At 36.7% G+C, this 23287-nt stretch overlaps 1 protein-coding gene across 6 annotated transcripts in view; it reads left to right on the top strand.

Moving 5' to 3' along the window:
* BBS9 (Bardet-Biedl syndrome 9) overlaps positions 1–23287 on the top strand; it is a 489942-nt gene that overhangs the window by 268473 nt on the left and 198182 nt on the right. For all 6 annotated transcript variants that reach the window (XM_045387644.3, XM_065542147.2, XM_005549820.5 and 3 more), the window contains 2 exons: positions 3964–4136; positions 7572–7724. In XM_045387644.3, coding sequence (XP_045243579.1) covers positions 3964–4136; positions 7572–7724 — 326 coding nt within the window. The remainder of the gene's footprint in view (positions 1–3963; positions 4137–7571; positions 7725–23287) is intronic.

Here is a 23287-nt window from a genome sequence, read left to right as displayed (position 1 = left end):
GATATCTCTGCCCTTTACAACAAATTGGGGAAAGTGATGAAAACAATAATGACAGTAAGTAACATTTATTGAGTGCTTAATATGTCAAACATTGTTTTAAGTGTTTTATTTAAAGGTACGTATATGTGAAAGGAAATGAGCATATTAAAGCAGAAGTCTCAAAATCTAGGAGTTGTAAAGGATCCTGTTCAACCTTACGAACCTGGTGGAAGCTTTTTAAGGCTTTTGGCAGGTATTCATTCCTACAGGATCTCCATAGGAATTCACAAGATGGGCTCTGAGCTCCTGAAGGAGAAGCGGCACAAAGCCCACAAGAAGCTGCAGCTGAAGGACGAAGACTGTGAGCAGCTGTTCCTAGTGCAGGAGCTGGGGGAACTGATGGCCAGCCTGTTTGAGGAAGCCCACAAGATGGTGTGGGAAGCCAACATGCAGTAGGCAGTGTCAGAAACACAGCTGAATGAGGAGGCCTGGGGAAAGATAGCCATGTTACAGGCAGAGATGACAGCATGAAGACACTGGTCATCATGTCCACACCAGCCTCTCCCAACTGCAAGCTCCACCTGCACCTGCTGAGCCCCATTAAGGGTGGGCCCCGCAAGGCCCACTGCCAACATAGGAGCACCAGCAGTGCCTTCTCCTTGACCTTGTGCCCCACTGTGAGACATGCCCTCCCCTTGGACAAGGAGGTGGATGTGACACTACTGGAAGAGTTCCAAGCCTGGAAGAAATTACCTACCCTGGACAAGACCTTTTCCTTGCTGCAAAGGGTGTAGTGGGAGGACATGGGCCCTACCTGGACTTCACAGTGCAGAATCTCTTGGCACTGGTGTAGGCCTCTGTGGGGGACAACACACTCATCATCAAGACTGTGGCTCTGCAGAAGCTGCCTATAGTGAGGGTAACTGTGGTCGGTTGTGGCAGTGCCAATATATATGTCTTGAGCAATTTGGCCCATACCTGCCACCACCACCACATCTGGCTTTGTGACTTTGAGAGCCACTACCACATCTCACTGTCTTCTCAGGCCAGGATCACTGCAGTGTGCAACTTTTTCGTCTACATCTGCTACAACCACAAGGCCTGGTACAACAGGATTTGAAGCCAGTGTTCTGGGAGATCACAAAGCTGTGAAAGAGATACAGCTGGCCAAACTCAGCTCCCCTAGAAGCCTAGGATGTTACCTGGACCTAGATGTGGGCTGCCCGGGATGGACAGACACACATAAAGATAAGGATCCTGGTACAGGATCTGAGACAGGTCTGTACCTCATGAAATGACCTTTCGTTCACACCAAGTTCTGCAACTCACAGGTGGACTTTCAAGAAAATACCAAAGACCAGGGAGTTCAGAGCCTGAAAAACACTTTCAATGGCAGTTTTTCCTGAGGCAGCTGTGAACATCTATCATTGTTGATATAGTTCTTATCATGAATTGTGTCCTTTGCATCTCTCTAGCTGTTGTCTAATTCTTCTGCTATGTGATAGTCCTTCCTATACTTGAAAATGGTAGTATATCTTCTTCGGGAGAAGTCCTGGCACCACTGTGGCATGGTTAGCCCTAATGATTGGTCCTGAATCCGTGATGGCAGAAGAGTGATGGCAGAAGCAGTGTTCAGTTTTCTGCTATTAGGCTCTCTTTCCAAGTCTCCTGGGAGCTCATTGAGGGCAGAAGCTCTTCTTCCCTTATTCCTGATTTTATCCCCAGCATCTTGCACTGAGTAATGTAAATGAATGAAAGTAAATAAATACAGTCTAGAGTTAATATGTTGGATCTCAAGCTTAGTGTGGGTAAGACTAGGTTTATATGGTACTTTATCATCATTATTCTCCAGTCTACCTCTCTACCCCTGCCCCGCCACAACTGTACTGTCTCTAAAGCATTAACACTTCAGTGTCATTTTTTTTTTAAAAGTAAATATTTGGTGGCATTTATTTTAAAAAGTATTATCTTTGATTGAGGAAAACACCTAATCAGCGTTATGGGCAGAACTCAGCATCCAGAATAAGACTGGGGTGAAGGGAGGGGTGGTGAAGCTTCAAGGGGAATGGGGTATGACTTCAGCAGCAAAGACCAGTGTGTTTGCATGGATTGTGACAGGCATACCCAGTATATTTTATTCTTTATCATTGTAAAAGGGAATGACTGGGATGATAGGAGATATATTATTGAATTCTGGATGGAGATGACAAATTGAAGTCCTAATAACCAATCTGAAGAAGTAATTGCATTTATGAAATTTACCATGGTACCATGGGGAACATAAATAAATATTTTCTATGTCCATGTATCATGCTACTCTAGCTAGATCTTAGATTCCCTAAGCAAGAAGATTCAGTTCATCTTTGTACTCCCAGTGTGTCTCTTTATGACATCTGCATAATAGATGGTCAATAAGTGGTGAATTAAATGAAATAGAGGACTTAGTCCTAGATCTCAAAAAAACTTATAATTCCCGACCCAGTGTGGTGGCTCATACATGTAATCCCAGCACTTTGGGAGGCTGAGGCGGGTGGACCACGAGGTCAGGAGTTCGAGACCAGCCTGACCAACGTGGTGAAACCCCATCTCTACTAAAAATACAAAAATTAGCTGTATGTCATTGCGGGTACCTATAATCCCAGCTGCTCGGGAGGCTGAGGCATGAGAATCACTTGAACCAGGGAGCGGAGGTTGCAGTGAACCGAGATCATGCTACTGCACTCCAGCCTGGGCAACAGAGTGAGACCCTGTCTCAAAAAAAAAAAAAAAGAAAAAAAAAAGAAAAAAAAAGTATATTAATTCTTTTAAAGGGAGCAAATGTAATAATCTTGGAAGTTATATAAGAATGCATGGTTTTAGGTAGTTAAGTGCCTAGTGAACTGTAGACATAGTAAGTCTCTATATAAATTCAGGAAGACACAATCTTATGAGGCAGTTAAGGTTAGTATCTAGTGTCCCAGTGCCTGCTCTTGTTACTAACTGGCTAGTAACACTGTTTCTCTCATAGGGCTGTTAGGGTTTAAATGAGAAAGTGAATGTAAAGTGCTTAAAATGTGGCTGGCACAGATTGAGCTCCCATGGATATCAGAGAAATCAAGATTTGAGTAGATGAGATTAAAGCCAGGTCCTGATGAAGAAGTAGGATTTAGGCAGAAGGAGATGAACTATTAATTCTAGCACTGGCGTTTAATTGCTTGTAATCTTTGGCAAGTCTCTGAAACTCTCTGAGCTTTATTTTCATTTGTATAAAAAGGGGCTATTGTAGTCACAGTTCTTGGTACACAGTTTGTGCCCAACAAATAATAGCTGTTGTTATCATAGGTATTATTACCACCTCTCTTAGCGTCATTGTCACCGTTGTTGTCATCATTTTCAGGGTAGAGCATAGCTAGAAATTGGTCATCTTGGAGTAGTAGAGCTGAGGTCTCAGGGAATAAAGGGAAACAAGATTTATATTTAGAAAAGGGTCTGACTGCAAAGTTTCTCTTCAAATTAAAGAACTGTTAGAAAAATAGAAAACTTTGATCATGATTACCATGAATTATGCTGATTACAGTATCCAGGATATTGAATTTTATATAGAATACATTTTATTTTACTTTAGTATTTTGAAATGATACTAAGGATAACAAATTGTATTCTTGCAATGGCTGTTTTCTTTTTAAATACAGGCCTTTTTAAAGGATCCAAATTTGGGTGTTTTTATTGTACTGAAACCTGTTATAAGATACATAACAAAAAGGACCATACTTTACAGTTTGCCACTGTGACCACCTACTTTTGGAATTAGATTTGAAAGTGTTAAGTGGTTCATGCAGGGAGCAATGAAGCAGTGAAAGTGTTTTTGTAAAGCCAGTGGAATCATATCTTTGTTACAAAAATGAAATCTTTGAACTTTTAAAGTCAGGGTTATTGATAGTTCATGTAGCTTTATCTAGTAATTCTGTGTTACTAAGCATTTTTATTTAATTTTTTTTCTCTCAGAACGATATCGCATTCAGAGTGAACAATTTGAAGATCTTTGGCTCATAACCAATGAGCTTATTCTTCGCCTTCAAGAATATTTTGAAAAACAGGGAGTCAAAGATTTTGCATGTTCTTTTTCTGGATCTATGCCCCTTCAAGAATATTTTGAGTTGATTGATCATCATTTTGAGGTGTGTATAATCATAACCCACATAATCTATAATCCTCAAATACATGAAAGAGAAATAGATGCTATAGAAGAATTCTGTATACATGCCATTAGGCTATGTGCTTCTCGTTTTTCTTATGTGAATGGTGGATTTTGTGAATCCATTCCTGCCCACTTGCCCAGTTTGTGATCAGTTACAGACATTTATAGAGTGGCTGCCTGGAGCTAACCATGTCATCTGGCCTTGGAACAGAGCTGATTTAATTCTCCCACATGGAGACTTAACCCTTGACCCCAATAACCCAGTGTTAAAACTATTTGAGCTTATCAGAGACCATTTGGCTAACTGATTCTAGCAGGCCATAAATGAGGTGTGATTATAAAGTAAAGTGATTTTTCTTTTTCATTTTTAACAAGCATACCAGAACTTCTGCATCTGAATGAGGGTTAACACTTAAAATATTCCCCAGTAGCTGGCATAGTGGGTGCTTGGTAAATGCTGAATGATTAACTATATGAATCGATGAGATCTAACAGTAACTTTGTTGCTCTGAATGTTTTGCATTTCTTCTTTGGAAGTGCTTTCAGAGCCTGTGTTAGATTCTCTTGAGTATCTCAATGCTGACATGCCTTCATCTTTTGAAGACTGATTTGATGTTTGGGACTAGCCAAATACTTGTTTTGTGAGTGGATTTGACAGTGACAGTCATAGTTTTTTTTAAACGTCCCATGTATTAAAGTTGTCAGGCTCTACTTATATAGTCTATGAACAGACTCTTTAGGCAATACAAAAGGGGAATTTTGAGAGAATTTCGAACATTATCCAAGTAAGCATTGGTTCTTAGGGGGGACTACATTTCAGTGTAGGGGTGTGTGTGTGTGTGTGTGTGTATGTGTGTGTGTGTGTGTGAGAGAGAGAGAGAGAGAGAATATTACCAGTCATATAATTTTTCAGTCAACCATTGAACATTCTGAAAGCATTGACTTTTCAGCTGTGAAGACTTCTTTAATGTAGTGTGAACATAAAAAGAAAATTTCAGGTGTATACAATTGAATTATGAATAATTATGTCATAATTCCTCATCTATGATGATAACTTGTGATGACACTATTTTCTAGGAACGCATGCCTTTGGTCAAATTGTAGCACCAAAATTGACACAGTCTGTAAGAGTATTTTTAGGTATTATACGGAATGAGAATCTTTGCAGTTCTTTGCGATATATTTTAAGAAATTCTTGCTTCACTGTTGGAAACTGAAGTGTAGTGATTTGTGAAAGGGTCCACGGAAAGACTATACTAATTACATATTTGTAATATTTGAAATAGAGAATATTAGATATTACTGACTAATAAGTTTGACATATAATTTTCCCTTTTTACTTTGTGGCTAGTAAGTAACTCCCTGGAGTTTGTACATCAAGGGTGTGTCTTTTCTGAGGAGGGACTTAGAGAATATGGTGAACAACAGGCACTTTCATTTGTTACACACATAAATTAAGGGGGGCATGGTTATGCTTCTTTTGTTCTCTGTCTCCTTTCTCTGCTTTCAGCCATTAGTAAGATTTTAAACTTTGAATGCAGATGGGTTTTGGAATCCAAGTGTCCCTTGGAGTATAAGCTTCATGAAGGCAAACATTTTTGTCTGTATTATTCATTGCTTTAATTTCTAGTGCCTGGACCAGGGTTTGGCTCTGGGATCAATAAATATTTGTTCAGCATTGAAATTTTGACATGTGAAGACATTTCAATCACTGCTGCTTGGTTACACTTTCAAAGGAATGATAACCTGGTTGATAGTCTGAGTACTGAGAATATCTTTTTAATTTTTTGGTGTATCAAGAATTTAGGAAATAAATTATAGCAGTAAATTATACAGTTAGAAGAATGAATTTTTGATAATTAGATTAATGTTCTTTTAAAAACTTTATTTAAAAAGATTTTTATTACTTAATTTTTGGTATGTTTTTGCTCAAGGGAATAGTCTTTGATTTAGTTAGCTACTGAGTGCTTCTAAAACAGATTTTAAAAAGTTAAAATTTCAAGTTACTTTTATTTCATATGTAATTGTAGAATGCATGCACTGAAAGGGTAAGGAATTTGGTTTGTTATCAGAAATGTAGTCTATGATATGTTTGATTTCTGAGCATTTTGAATATGATATTTATTTCAGCTAGTTTATTACTATTTTGTAAAGTTGAATTAGTGATTCACGTGACCTGATCTTATGAAGTGTCCCTTTTATCCTGTGACTTTGACTAGCTTTCTTTCATTTTAACAATATTAATTTAAATGAGATGGGTTACAGTGAAGAGAGTCATTTAGGATTCTAATTCCCCAGCCACTCAATCTTTTCTTTGGAGGCAGTGTTTGGTGTCCAGTTTCTTGTATCTCTTTCTAGAAATATCCTATGCAGTCACAACTATGTTAATATATAGGTTTCCTTTTTTTAAATAAAAAATAATGGCAGCACATTATACATACTATTTTGTATCATTTTGCTTTGTTTCATTTATCGTCTTTGCACAGCATTGCATATCAGCACCTAGTAGTCTTGCAGAATAGTCTTCCTTCTTTAACCAGTTCCCCTATTGATGGGAATTTTGATTATTAATAATGTTTTACTGTGATAACAATAGATCAAACAATTTTGTAATGTATATCCTGATATATACATTACTGTCTGCAAGCGTATCTCTAGGATACATTACTAGAATTAGGATTGTTCAGTCAAATGCTCTATGTTTAAGAGCTATTTGTATTAACTTTCGTGTAAAACTTTGGCCATTTTTCTATTGGGTTGTTGCTGATTTCCTACTGATTTCTGTTGGATTGTGGTCTTTTTCTCATTGATTTGTAGATGCTTTCTAGATATGGGCATGACTTTGTCTCTGTAGCTATTGCTGTTACTTTTTGCAGTTTGCTATTTGTCTTATTTTCTTTATAATTTTTAAAAATGATGTAGAATTATATGTTTTTGTTTTTTAGCTAGTAATTTATCAGGGGTGTGTTTGTGTGTTTGTGTGTGGGTGTGGCTTTTAGCTTTTGACTTACACTAATAAAGGCCTTTCCTATACCAAGATTATTTTAAAAATTCTGATTTTCCTAGTGCTTTTATTGTGTCTAAACTTTTAATCTCTGCATTGCTTTTGCTGTAAAGAATGAGAAAAGTTTTCTATTTTTTCCCATGTGACCAATTATTGAAAAATACCTATTAAATGATCTGTTTTTCCTCCAGTGATACTGGATAACTTTTACAAAGTTTCCATTTGATCTGTTCCACTGTATCATCTGTGAATTAGTGACTCATGTACCAAATACCACATTGTTTTAATTCCCTTAATTCTATAATACATTTATATTTCTTCATTACTCTTTTATTATCATTGTGTGTATTTTTTCTTTGAAGATGTTTTTTGTGTCCATTTAATCTCAGTTTAAGAAATTATTCATTGCAGTTACGGATAAATGGTGAAAAATTAGAAGAACTCTTATCTGAGAGAGCTGTACAATTTCGGGCCATTCAACGCCGACTATTAGCAAGATTCAAAGATAAAACCCCTGCCCCTCTTCAACACCTGGACACCTTGTTAGATGGAACCTACAAGCAGGTCAGTATAATATCAGTTACAGTTTTCTATTACTGGCTATAATTTTTTTGTCACCCTGGAGTCATGTACCAGAATATCCAAGATAAGGTACTCATTTCCAGGGCTTTAAGGAACATAAGCTTTAGAGTCAGAAAAACCTAGGTTCAGAGTCAAACTCTGCTGCTAATTGTGTCACCTTGGGTAAATTACATGAGCACCATCAGTTTCCACATATTACCTCCCAGAGTTGTTGTGAGGATTTTTAATCTTTTATGTAAAGCAACAAGAACAATGCCAAGCACGTAATATGTGCTTGATAAATAGTAGCTGTTATGATTAGTATTATGAGACAGTTCTTGGTGCATTCCATAATTATTACCATAATTCTCCAACTGTCTTACCAAGCAACTGGCTCATACTTCTAGTATTATGTCAGTTGATATTTTGAGATGGAATTCTTAAGCAGCGTAGTTCAAAAAGTTCTAGTTTAAAACATATTTTTTCTTCTTCTTGATCCCCTCCATCCATAGTTTATCATTTGCATGGCTGGGTGATCTGGCTGTCACTCTTAAGGCACTGTCTCTCCAAAAACTATTCAAAATTATCATCTCTTGCTTAAAAATTATTTTTTAAATTTGAAAATAATTTTTAAAAATTATGAGAAGGCTCCTACCAGCTCTACTATAATGTCTTTGAATGATTATAATGAAGACTTTGACTGACTACATTGTATATTCCTATATTTCTTCACAATGTTACTCTCCTGTTTCAAAGTCAGTGTTGCTGGTATGAATATTCTGTTGATTTTTTGAATTGAGGTTTTTAATTGAGATAATTCTATATTTCTGTGTAGTTGTAACAAATAATGCAGAGAGCTCTCATGTCTCCTTTAACTGCTTTCTTCCAATGGTAACATTTTGCAAAACTATGGTATAATACCATAAGCAGTATATTAATAAAATCCACAGGTCTTATTCTGACTTAAGGTACTCACTTATGTGGGTGTGTGTATTAAGTTGTATACAATTTATCACATGTAGATTCAACATCTGTCATCACATTCTAGACTCCTTCATGTGGTCCTTTGTCACTACATTTCTGCCCTTTTCCCCTGCCCGACTCCATTCTGTTGATTTTGAAAGGACAAATCAGATTTTTGTTTTCAGAATTAATTTTCCTAGGGGACAGAAAAATAGCTTACTATGTTTTTGTTCATAATACATTTGTTTCTTAAAAATTTCTTGGTTAGACCAGGTGTGGTGGGTCACGCCTGTAATCCCAGCACTTTGGGAGGCCGAGGCGGGCGGATCACGAGGTCAGGACATCAAGACCATCCTGGCTAATATGGTGAAACACCACCCCTACTGAAAATACAAAAAACTAGCTGGGCATGGTGGCAGGTGCCTGTAATCCTGGCTACTCGGGAGGCTGAGGCAGGGGAGTTGGTTGAACCCGGGAGGTGGAGGTTGCAGTGAGCCAAGATTGCACCATTGCACTTCAGCCTGGGTGACAGAGCAAGACTCCATCTAAAAAAAAAAAAAAAATCATGATTATTTGAAAATTAGCAACAAGTTAAAGGACAGACTATAGTAGCAGTGGAATATTGGAAAGAACATTGGGCTTGGAATTCAAACACCGCAGTGTTGTTTCTTATTAGCTGTGTGGTTTCTGGCAATTCCCTTACCCTCCCAGAACTTCTGTTTTGTTCCATAAAATGGGATGACTACTCTTTTGTTACAAAGATTATATTCCATAATGTATGGAATTTACAAAATTTTTTCCACAAATATAGACTGCCAATTTTGTGTGTGTGTGTTGGGGTAATTATATGATTCTTCAGTCAGTAGGCACCAATGCCCTGTCTGTTCCACACCTCTTTTCCTCTTTAGTACTCTTTTTGTTTTGGTTTGTTTTCTATTTCTTTCCTCCTTTTCCTTTTCCTTTCTCCCATTTCTTTGTTCACTTCTCTGTCTCATTCTGAGGTCTACTGCCATACCTGCCTGCCATACTTGAGACTGAAGGTATCATCAACCTTGTCTTTAATGATGTTGTATCTTTTTGTAGACACAATGGTGGGAGGGCATTTAAAGGAACTTGAAGAGGATGCTTGATTTAATGCTTTCCAGATTTTCTATATAGTAAGACTTCATCTTTTATACATTTAAAGTGCAGAGGTTTTTATTTTTTCTGCTTAGCCTCAGGGTTGAGGTTTTCCATGATTTGTAATATTACAGACAAGACAATCAAAACCATGGCTTTTCACTTGAATGTATATTGTTAAGTCCCATTCCTTTTAGATTAACGAAAAGAATGAATAAGCATTTGAAGGAAAAATATGAGTACTATAAGGATTTTGACTTAATTTTTATGTACCTTGCCATTCAATTTTATTTTATATATATATATATGTATTTGTAATAGATTAGGGTGAGGTGTTGATTGTTCAATAAGTTTCTTGAGCATAATAAAGTCTATTTTAATTCCGTTTAGTCAATTTTTTAATGACCTACTTAACACATGGATATAATTTCCCAAAGAAAATTATAACATTGTACATAATGCTAAATTTTCCATCTTGGTTCCTTATCATCTGCTCAGAAATGTAATCATTCTTACTGTTTTTGTTTCTTTCCACACCTTTTTTTTGGCATATAGAAATGAAATATTGTTTCATCAGGCTAAAAAAAACTCCATAAAGAGTATCATACTATATGTATTAACCTAGCTCTCTTTTTTCTTTTTCTTCTAAAGTATGTACTGGAACTCTTTGCATATTAGTGCATAGATGTACTTCTCTATTTGTAATGGTTATATAATAGTTTATGATATAGACAGTCTGTATGTAGTATGGACAATCACAGTTTATTAAAGGACAAATCTTAATAATAGTTTTAATGCTGAGTCTAACATTGAGAAAAATCCCGTTTTGACAACTCTCCTGGGATCAAACAAGCATACCACATACCTTATTATCACATACCTTCTGTTTAGTGTTTTTCTTATCTTTATGCTTTGCCTACGTAGGGAGCATGATTTACATGATGGGTTAGCCAAGCTCATGAAATAACAAGCCATGCTAGAGCCCATTCCTGTCCCTGTGGCATAACCCCATTGCATGACTTTACTGGATTTTAAAAGTGTTTTCCTAATGTACCACTTTAAAATTAGATCTGCTACCTGTTTGGAAGTTTTTTTTTCCTCCTGTGATGGGATCTTTTAATTTTTTGGCAAAGTGTTCTCTATGAGACACACATATACACATGCATACCCATACATACACATTACCTTACAGATACGTTGTACCAGATTGTAGCTCAACCTATAGTATATGAAAATACCTGCTTTCCTAGGTATTATTACTTATTTTCATCTTTACAATTTTTAACTGAAACAGTAATTTGATTGTTGTTTTACTTCTTACCCCTTTTGTTGCTTACCAGAGATGCTGCATATTTTTCACATGTTAAGTGGCAGTTTGTATTTCTTTTTTATGATTTACATATGTACACCTTTTGTTTAATATTCTATCATGTTCATCTTTTTCTTACCATTTTGTGCATATTAAGAGTGATAATCTTTGATCATACTTTCATCACGCATGTAACTACTTGGTTCCTATTTACGTATGTAATCTCTGACATAAAAAAGTTTTACCAATTTGTCATTTGCCTGTTATTTTTTATTTGTAATGTATTTTTGACACATGAGGTTTAAAAAACATTTGCATAGTTAAATCTGTCCATTTTTTTCCTTTAGGTTTCTCTGCCTAGGAAATCCTTCCCTATGTATGCCAAGACTATATGAATATCAATTTATAAATTATTCTAACATTTCTGTGCTATGATTCTTTAAATATACTTTTTTTTACTCCATCTGGAATTTATTATGCAATTTGGTGAGAATCTAATCTCCCTGCCAAAAATGGTGAGCTTGTTGTCTCAGCCCCTGCTTATCGTGTATTCCATTCTTCTACTGAGCTAAAATACTACCTGTATCATTTAACAGTTTTACTGTATAGCAAACCATCCCAAACCTTAGTGGCTTAAAACAACAATAATTCATTATTGTTCATGAGTCTCTGGATTAGCTTGGTAGTTCTGTTGATCTGGGTCATGCTTGACTGACTAGGCTCACTCATGTGTCTCTGGTCAGCTGGTGGCTCAGCTCGGGACTGGATAGCTAGGACGTATTTACTCATGTATTTGGCAGATGGCTTGCAGTTAGCTGAAATAATTTGGCCACATGTCTCTCATGGTCCAGCAGGCTAGACTGGGCTTGTTCACATGGTGACTATATGTCCCAATGCACAAGCACTTTTCAAGCCTCTGTTTGTGTCATGTTTCTAGTGTTCCATTGGCTTTGGTCAATTCAGATTAACGAGGTGGGGATATAGACTTTGCGTCTTTGTTGAAGGAGTGGAGAATTGTGTACTTTTTAAATAATCTTTCCTCCTTCTTTCAACATATATTAAATTAGCAAACTATTTTAAATGAACATTTCTTTTTGGAACTTTTGTAACCCTTGAATTTAGGTTTTCTATACTTAAAGATGTCTTTTCTTCTATACTTTTGACATTGAAATTTAAATTTTTGTTGTCATTAAAATCTTATTCACTCATAAGCAGTTTTGGTCTATGGACTCTGAAGATAATTTATCTGAAAATTAATTAGATTTTTCAAGAGTCGTTTAAAGCAAACAGAGCAGGCTGGGTATGGTGACTCATGCCTGTAATCTGGGGACTTTGGGAGGCTGAGGGAGAAAGATCCCTTGAGCCCAGGAGTTCGAGATCCCTATGAAGAACATAAAGAGAGCCTGTCTCTACATAAAATTTGAAAATTAACTGATAGTGGTGGCACTCACCTGTGGTCTCAGCTACTCAGGAGGCTGAGGTGGGAGGATTGCTTTAGCCCAGGAGGTTGAGGCTGCAATGAGCCATGATTGTGCATTTGTAGTCTACCCTGGGCGACAGTGTGAGACCCTGTCTCAAAACAAACAAACAAATAAAAAATAAAGAAAGAAATAAAAAATAATGCAAACAGAGCATCAGTGTTGTTTTTAGGCGAGTAAAACTGTCTGAACATTTGCCCATGTGCTTAGTTATGGTCAGTTCTTTGAAGGATGGAATCTATTATCCATTTTTTTTTATCAGTCTTCACCTTAGCTTTGTCCAGGACTGGCTTCATAGGCATGTCACCTGCACAGTCACACAGAGCCCTGTTTTTGGTTTAATGCTCTGTAGTAGCCATATTGAATTTCTTAATACTTTTAGAACAAGGGACCCTGTATTTTTATTTTGCTCTGGGCACCTCAAATAATGTAGCTGGTCCTGGCCCTGTTAGGATAATAACAACTTTCTGATAAGTAGAACAAGAGACCTGGGAGTTCAAATACAGAGCAAAGTTCAAATAGAGAACAGCCTTGTTACCTCTACCCCAAATCACATGTAGGCCTCTCCAGAGATGAAGAAAAGGAGATGCAATGGACATCAGTGGTAGCTCTTTTGGATAGCTCAAGTGCTTCTTTTTGGGACAAACATATTGGTTAACTAGAAATGAAGCAACCATCCATGAAGGGTTATCTCGTTTAGGACAATCATCCTGTAATCAGCCCTCTCTTGGCCTATTGTGGGTGGCAGCCTCTTATATTTCCAACAGGTGGGTCACTGGCTTCAAGATGCATCATTAATAGTTTTGAGTTTTGATGCAAAAGCCAACCACTTCCCTCCCTATTTTCAAATGCAGGTTATTTCCTGTATCCTGTACAGAAACCCTCAAAGCCACATTCCCATCTTATTTTTGCTAACATGCCTTGCCTACATAGTGTCTACTACTGCATCATACTCCAGTGGGAGCATACAACAAGCACCCTTACTGAGGCCAACCTAAGGTTGAAGCAAGGAGAGGGGACCTGGGATTATCAATCTGGAAAAAGCATAGCATGATTCTTACAAGGGAAAGATTTGGCCTCCAGTGAATAAATATTTTTCAGTTGCCCACCACAGTTTCAGTAATTATGTTGTATTATGCAGCCATAAAAAAGAACAAGATTATGTCCTTTCCAGGGACATAGATGGAGCTGGAGGCCATTATCCTTAGCAAACTAACACAGGAACAGAAAACTAAATACTACATATTCTCACTTATAAGTGGGAGCTACATAGAGAGGAACAACACACACTGGGGCCTATTGGAGGGTGGGGGGTAGGAGGAGGGAGAGGATCAGGAAAAGTAACTAATGGGTACTAGGCCCAGTATGTGAGTGGTGAAATAATCTGTACAACAAACCCCCATGACACAAGTTTACCTATGTAACAAACCTGCACATGTACCCCTGAACTTAAAATACAAGTTAAAACTAATAAAATTTTGGGACAAATATGCTTTTTGAAAGAATTTTCATCTTTACTTTTAGCTTTGGAGGTATAATGTTGAAAGAATGTAACCGTGTTGAGAATGTCTTCTTTTCAGTAGTTAGAAACCTAAATTTCCTCATTCGTAAAATTGGAATACTGCTTTCTCAATCAATTGAATGTATTTTTGAAGGACCTAAGAAATAAAGTAGGAGAAAAGAAAGGAAATTCTGATTTATTGGGTGTCTGCTGAGTTTGAAGTAAATTTTATTTATTACTTCATTTAATACTTAGAATCATCATGTGAGGGTGGCATTATTGTTTATAGAGGAAGAACCTGAGACTCTGAGTAGAGTTAAGAAACTTGCTCAGTGTTACATAGATCCTAAACATTGTATTCCAAAGTCCAGGCTTTAGAATATCATGTGGCAATTTTACTTTAATCATTGCCAGGTGGGACATAGACAGCCTGGATTTTCTTTAGCAAAATTATGGTCAGGGTAAAGAAAAAGGAGATGTGTGCAAACTGTACATGTTCATGCTATGTATATGTATATTCATGATCATCTAATAGTCATTGTATACGCACCTATTAGAAAGGTAACAAAATCTTTTGGAGAGTTCCCTCAAATCTGAAATTATATCTGAAACTTAAGTATACAGAGGACTTTTTTTTTTTTGTGACTTAGTTGATTTCGCTTATACCGAAGTTTAGCTTCTTTGCCTTCAAATGCTGATGCTTATTGGCAGAAAAGTTTTGCAAAATAAATTCTCTATTTCATTATAAAATTTTCACATAAATTTGTTAGTCAAAGCAAGACTGGTTGAGTAAATTGAAATGGGAGAAATTAGACTTACCCTATGACTTGGCTTATGTTTTGATGCTATTATATGTACTGGGGTTTTTCTCCTCACTTCAACACTAACTCTCTGTTGTAGCAGAGGGAAAATGTTTACTGATCTAAAAGTCGGTGTCAGATGACATATGTGTGATGTAATGACTGATAGTCATTAATGTTCTAGAGAAGCAGTTGGCTGATTTTTCTCTTCTACAAAACAGAGGCTGTATTAGGCATAATTTTAAATAGAGATCCTGTGGTTTGGAGTTTGCTCTGTGTTACTTTTTCTGTACTTAAAACTTCCTTCCACTCTGTTTATTTGTATAGTGTTGATATATAAAAATCATTTTAAGTCACGCAGAAGCCTAAGAGCTTTTTGGTCCATGGGTTTTTTAATGAGCGTGATTTTGGCGATAACACAGAGGAATATATAATGAAACCATTCAGAGGCCCACTTTCCTCATTGTCATGGACAAGTAATAATATGCTGAGAGACTGAGAAGGAGTTTTCATGGATGTGGTGATGTTGCTGGGCTTGTTTTTCTTTTTTTTTGCTTTTCCTTAAGAATGTTTGTTTCTTCTTCTTCTTCTTTTTTTTTTTTTTTTTTATTATACTTTAAGTTCTAGGGTACACGTGCACAACATGCAGGTTTGTTACATATGTATACATGTGCCGTGTTGGTGTGCTGCACCCATTAACTTGTCATTTCCATTAGGTATATCTCCTAATGCTATCTCTTCCCCCTCCCCCTTCCCCACTGTAGGCCCCGGTGTGTGATATTCCCCTTCCTGTGTCCAAGTGATCTCATTGTTCAATTCCCACCTATGAGTGAGAACATGCGGTGTTTGGTTTTCTGTTCTTGCAATAGTTTGCTGAGAATGATGGTTTCCAGCTGCATCCATGTCCCTACAAAGGACACAAACTCATCCTTTCTTATGGCTGCATAGTATTCCATGGTGTATGTGCCACATTTTCTTAATCCAGTCTGTCACTGATGGACATTTGGGTTGATTCCAAGTCTTTGCTATTGTGAATAGTGTTGCAATAAACATACGTGTGCATGTGTCTTTATAGCAGCATGATTTGTAATCCTTTGGGTATATCCCCAGTAACGGGATGACTGGGTCAAATGGTATTTCTAGTTCTAGATCCTTGAGGAATCGCCACACTGTCTTCCACAATGGTTGAACTAGTTTACAGTCCCACCAACAGTGTAAAAGTGTTCCTATTTCTCCACATCCTCTCCAGCACCTGTTGTTTCCTGACTTTTTAATGATCGCCATTCTAACTGGTGTGAGATGGTATCTCATTGTGATTTTGATTTGCATTTCTCTGATGGCCAGTATGATGAGCATTTTTTCATGTGTCTGTTGGCTGTATGAATGTCTTCTTTTGAGAAGTGTCTGTTTATATCCTTTGCCCACTTTTTGATAGGGTTGTTTGTTTCTTTCTTGTAAATTTGTTTGAGTTCTTTGTAGGTTCTGGATATTAACCCTTTGTCAGATGAGTAGATTGCAAAAATTTTCTCCTATTCTGTAGGTTGCCTGTTCACTCTGATGGTAGTTTCTTTTGCTGTGCAGAAGCTCTTTAGTTTAATGAGATCCCATTTGTCAATTTTGGCTTTTGTTGCCATTGCTTTTGGTGTTTTAGACATCTGGGTTTGTTTTTCATATAACCACTTAAGAGCTAAAAGGAGATTCTTTCTCAGAAGGTGATAGAGTAAATAGGTGAGAATGGAGGAGGACACAGAAATTTGCAATCGTATGTTTGCGGATGAACAGGGGTGGTGAGTAAAAACAAAACAAAAAAACTGAGATGTCAATAAAATAATGGAATGTGTATGTTTTTACCCTATAATTTTACTCTTGAATATTTAGGCAAGGAAATAGTTCACAAAGAAAAAAATTCATCCATCAAGATGTTCATTTATATTATTAATTATCTTTGCAGGGAATTGTAGCCAGCTTTCTAGTTGGAAAGTGATTAGGTTTATCATAGTACTACTATTTGATATGATATAATTGCATATCATTATTGTGTTTCATTATTTTCAAAACTGGAATGATATATCAAAAACATTTTATGTAACTGAAAAAAACAGATTATGGAATAGTATATAGTAAGTTACAAATAATGAAATAGATGTGTCTATAATAGATAAATGTGCAAAAAATTGAAAATGGTGTGTTCGTTTTAGATGACTTTACATTTTTACACAATTTAAAAAAATGTTATAATTTGATGAGTGTATGGATAGCAAGAGTTAATATTGTGCAAATGGCCATATTGCCTAAGGTAATTTATAGATTAATGGTAGTCCCATTAAACTACCATTGAAATTCTTCACAGAATTAGAAAAACTATTTTAAAATTTATATGGAACCAAAGAAAGAGCATGAATAGCCAAGACAATCCTAAGCAAAAAGAGCAAAGCTGGAGGCATCACTCCACCTGACTTCAAACTATCCTGCAAGGCTACAGTAACCAAAACAGCATGGTACTGGCACAAGAACACACACACAGACCAATGTAACAGAATAGAGAACTCAGAAATAAGACTGCACAACTACAACCATGTGATCTTTGACAAACCTGACAAAAATAATCAGTGGGGAAAGAATTCCTTATTTAATAAATGATGCTGAGAGAGCTAGCTAGCCATATGCAAAAACTGAAACTGGACCTCTTCCTTACACCAAATACCAATGCTAACTCAAGATTGATCAAGACTATCATCAGAGTGAACAGACAACCTACGGAACGGAAAAAATGTTTGCAGTCTCTGCATCTGACAAAGGTCTAATAGCTAGAGTCTACAAAGAACTTAAACACATTTACAAGAAAAAAACAAACCCATTAAAATGTGGGCAAAGGACATGAACAGAAACTTCTCAAAAGAAGACATACCTGTAGCCAAAAAGCATCTGAAAAAAAAGCTCAGCATCACTGATCATTAGAGAAATGCAAATCAAAACTATAATGAGATACCATCTCACACACCAGTCAGAATGGGTGTAATTAAAACCTGAAAAAACAACAGATACTGGTGAGGTTGAAGAGAAAAAGAAACATGTTTATACTGTTGGTGGGAGTGTAATTTAGTTCAACCTTGTGGAAGACAGTGTGGTGATTTCTCAAAGACCTAGAGGCAGAAATACCATTTGACTGAGCAATCCCATTACTGGGTATATACCTAAAAGAATATAAATTTTCAATTATACAAATGCATGTATGCATATGTTCATCGCAGCACTATTCACAATAACAAAAACATGGAATCAACTGAATGCCCATCAGTGATAGATTAGATAAAGAAAATGTGGTACATATGCACCATGGAATACTATGCAGCTGTCAAAAGGAACGAGATCATGTTCTTTGCAGGATCATGGGTGGAGCTAGAAGCCATTATCCTCAGCAAACTAATGCAGGAACAGAAAACCAAACACTGAATGTTCTCACTTATAAGTGGGAGCTGAATGATGAGAACACATGGACACATTGTGAGGGGAAACTATACACACTGGGGCCTGTGGGAGTGGGGTCAGGGAAGGGAGAGCATCAGGAGGAATAGCTAATGGGTGCTGGGATTAATATCTAGGTGATGGATTGATCTGTGCAACAAACCACTGTGCCACCTGTTTATCTGTGTAATAAGCCTGCACATCCTGCATGTGTACTCTTGAACTTAAAATAATAGTTGAAGGAAAAATAAATAAAAATTTTAAAAAATTGATGAGCATACAAATAGCTTTTTTACAACAATGTGAATGCATTAATTTACTGAATCATACACTTGAAAATAGTTAAGATGGTACATTTTATGTTATGTGTGTTTTACCAGATATAATACCACAGATAACAACTTTTTGAAAACTGGGTTGTAGTAATAGAACTCCTGTTCTTCATTGGTATTTCTGAGGGAGCTATTTTCTCTTTCCTGTCTATACCCTATGAACTTGTTTCTCTGGTCTGAGAATGTTTAGAGTTTTGAATTATTCCATATATGAGTTAGTTTATTCCTGTTCACTCAAAAGAGAGCAGTTAGATAACTGAATGGTATGCTTGAGTGAGTGTAAAGGTGGATGTTCTCTTGCTCTGTCTGACCTTTGCTAGTTTCTCAGCCAAACAAGAGCAATATACAAAGCTCTTTCAAAATTTTGTAAATTTTTCTTCATCCGGGTCAGAGTAATCTCCAAAGAGTGTTTGTTATAAGTATGTCCCTGATGTATTCAGCATCTGTGTGGGTGTAGAGTCTATACACTGTCTGACAGAAATTTGTTCAAGTCACAAATGTGAACCACATATATGATTTTTAATTTCCTAGAAGGTTAAAAGAGTAAAGTGAAACAAGTTAAAATAATTTTAACATGTATTTTATTTAATTAATTAATTTATTTTTTGAGACAGAGTCTCGCCCCATCACCCAGGCTAGCATACAGTGGTATTATCTTGGCTCACTGCTGGGACTACAGGCACATGCCACCAAACCTGGCTAATTTTTGTATTTTTAGTAGAGACAGGCTTTCCCCATGTTGGCCAGGCAGGTCACAAACTCAAGTGACCTGCCCACCTTGGCCTCCCAAAGTGCTGGGTTTACAGGTGTGAGCTACCATGCTCAGCCCAACAATGTATTTTATTTAACTCTATATGTTCAATATATCATTTCAACATGTAGTAAAATTAGAATTATTAATGAGATATTTTATATTTCATAGTAGGTCTTCAAAAATCTGGTTTGTTTTATATGTGTAGCACATTTCAAGTGTGAATTAGCTATATGTGGCTATCAGACAGTGCCATGCCAGGCATAGAGCATTGTCAGCTCTTCATTTTATGTTGTTTCTTGTGATGTCTTTTTTCTTGAGTTTTTTTTTCTTTCCTTTAGTCCTTTTAAATTCTTATTCCTGCATAGACTATCACTGAACCAATGATTTTCACTCACTGGATGTGAATAGCAGGCAGTTGTGAAACACTCTTAGGTGGTTAGAGAATCACCAGAAACTATACATTCACATATTGTTTAAAACAATGTCATCAAATTTTATGTCAACAGACTTGAGTCCTAGTCCCAGTTCTGTCTGGTGCTTTGACTTTGGGCATATCACTTCATCTCTCTGAGCTTCACCTTCTTCGCTTTAATTTGTGGACCCTGTGGATGGAACCTGTCTGAGTAACATCTTGCATGGTGCTTATCTTCCAGTAAAATTCTCAATAAATGCTCATTGTACCTGCATAATGGTTATGAAAAGGGACTTGGAATCTTAAATTTTCATCAGTTCAGAATGTCAGAAATCAGTGGGGCCTTAGGGATCATCCAGTGCCAGCCTCAAAACTGGGGTGGGGTTGGTTGCCTGGCAGCAATTGTCAGGTAGACTGTAACGACAATGGTGTAAGTTACGGGGCTGTGTGCGACTGAATCAGTTTCAGAACAGATATGTAAGTGCAAAGTGTTATTACAACATTGGAGTTATGCTTCCCTGGATTTAGGTATGTAATGCTAATTGACATTAATGGGGATTGTATATACTTCAAGGGGAGAACAGACCTATTATCGTATGAAAACATTCTCCTTTTAATAACCATCTGGTATGCTTTACTTCCCTAGGGTGTGTTCACTTTTTATAAATTGAATGCATGCTTCTTTATCTGCACGTTCTTCAGTCAGCATTTGAGTTTTCTGCTTGCTAGTGTTAGCTCGAACAACTGGCTGTATTGTAAATTTAATATTAGGATTTTATCTTGGTAAGTTTATCAGATTCAGTAATTTGATCACCTTTCTGAAATAAACTATTCTGAGTCAGAAGTAATCAGTGTGTACCCTCTTCTGCTAAAATTTCGTTCTATTTGTTGTTTGATCTTTAAAAAAAATAGTCCTTTGAGATATACTCAGAAACAAGATGTTTCTAATATTACAATAAAACTATTAGTGGGCTCATTATGCGGAAATGAAAATCTTATCTTTTTGTGTCAGTGATGACAGAAAAATACATAAGTGGCCTCCAATTATCTGTAATTGTATGAGGATTTCTTTCATTTATGTTATCTGTCTTCCTGTTTAATCCCGTCTGGCACAATTATTCTTTTTGTATTAGTTTTTTGTAAAGGAGTTCTGAATGGTTTGAATTGTGAATTAGCAATTATTACAACCCTTATAACCCTCACAATCCTCCCCTCCACCTTCCTTCCCTTTCCCTCATTTTCTCTCTCTCTTTAAGTAGAGGAAAACAAAGCCAGTTTCCTAGAGAGATTATTTTGTAATCTTTCTCAGCAAAAGAAAAAGATATGCTGTTTTGATAAGCATACCTATGAACAGCTGAGCAGTTATATCAACCCTGATGTTTCTCTGCGTATTAATATACAGCGAGCTAATAGTGCTCAGAGTGTTGCTTGAAAGTACCAAATATAACTAAGGATAAATTAAGGTGCTGTACTTCCTAGAAAGATACTTTTATGAGGCCCAGCTGTATATCCTGGAACAATCTAGCAGTAGGAAAAGTGATTTAATGTAATTAAAATAAATGTACTTTGAACATTGGACCTTAAGTGAATTTAAATATATCTGTCATACTACCTGAGAATCACTGATAGAATGTCATGCAGTAAGATCAATACCTATCCAACTTTATCACGCTCCCAGGTGGGCCACCTGTATTTTTGTTTTTGACTTCCTTTTTATATGATTTTCAAATCTCTTATAGCAGGATATTAAATTTCAGAGAATTAGGCCCTCACCCAAATATTGATTTCCCCACTTTCCTCCACCCTATCTCATCTAGGACTGGCTTCTAGCCGATCACTTAATATTCTTTTTCGTTTGATTCCCAGTTAGAATGATAAGCCAGAAGCCATATTCTTGGAGATGTTTTTCCTGTGGAAGTGATAGATTTTCATGGGACCATTTCCTTCCATCTTTTGTCTCACTTTTGTGATTCAAGGTAAAAGTATTTGAGATGATCTGCCTGTTGACAAAAAGAGTCAAACTGTAGAATATTTGAAGAGATTTATTCTGAGCCAAGTGTGAGTGACCAGTGGCCTGGGGTACAGTCTCAAGAGGTCCTGAGAACATGTGCCTAAGGTGGTCAGGCTACGGCTTGGAATTATACAATTTAGGGAGACATAGACATCAAGCAATACATGTAAGATGTTGGTTTGGTCTGGTAAGGTGGGACAACTTGAAGGGGTGGGGGCAGGGCTTCCAGGTCATAGTTGAATTCAAGGATTTTCTAATTGGCAGTTGGTAGAAAGAGTTAAGTTGTTGTCTAAAGACCTAGAATCAATAGAAGGAATATCTGGGTTAAGATAAGACATCCTGGAGACCAGGGTTCCCTTGATGCAGATTAAACCTTCAGACAGTAGGCTTCAGAGAACAGATTGCCAATGTTTCTTATCAGATTCCCAGTTGATTCTGTCTAGAAAAAAGGCCTGGAAAGGGAAGGGGATTCTACAGAATGTAGATTTTTTTCCCCACAAGAGACAGCTTTGCAGGGCTATTTCAAGATATGACAAAGAAACATATTTGGGGTAAAATGTTTTGATTTCCTTCCTTATATAATATCACGTGATATTATGCCAGAGTCAGATTGGAAAGTAAGCCATGTTATGTAGGGTTAAGTAAAACCTCTCTGATGATATTTCATGTTTGTAGAGTGTGACTCCTCACGCCCGTGCTAAATCCAGGTCATGGTCTCAGGGAAGCCCATAGGTCCTGGTCCTTATGGTCAAATGTGTCAACAAATTGTCTCACTAGATAAGGTTAATTTTATGAATGTAAATATCTGTGGTTTTCATTTGTTTGTATTTGTCTTATTCCAAGACCTTCAAGGGGATCCCTTGCCTATTAAATTATGTTGACATTTCTCACTTTGACATTCAAAAATTTCTGAAGAGTTGCACCCAGTTGCTTCTAATCTCATCTCCTATTTCTGCAGAAACTACATGCTGGTCAAGCTACCCTATCCTCTGAAAAAGAAACAACACAGCTTTATTGATATATAATTTGCATACCAAAACTCATGTGTTGTAGTGTACCATTTAAGGATTTTTAGTAAATCTGTAGAGTTGTGCAACCATTACCACAATCCAATTTTAAACATTACCATTCCCCCAAAAGCCCGCTTGTTACACCTAATCCTCACTCCCATTCCAACTACAAGAAACTACTAATCTACTTTCTGTCTTCATAGGTTGGTCTTTTCTGGATATTTCATATAAATGGAATCATACAATATGTAGTCTTTAGCATCTTTTACCTAATATCATGTTTTTGAGGTTCATCTATCAGTTTTCCTCAGTGATTGCTCCCTTTTATTTTATTTCCTCAATTTTTATCTTAGAATCAGGCGGTACCTGTGCAGGCTTGTTACAAAGCTATATTTCATGATGCTGAGGTTTG

The sequence above is a fragment of the Macaca fascicularis genome, chromosome 3, assembly GCF_037993035.2.
Source record: "Macaca fascicularis isolate 582-1 chromosome 3, T2T-MFA8v1.1".
Taxonomy (NCBI): Eukaryota; Metazoa; Chordata; class Mammalia; order Primates; family Cercopithecidae; genus Macaca; species Macaca fascicularis.
Note: the sequence above shows the minus strand (reverse complement) of the source record. Positions and strands in the feature narration are given on the sequence as shown.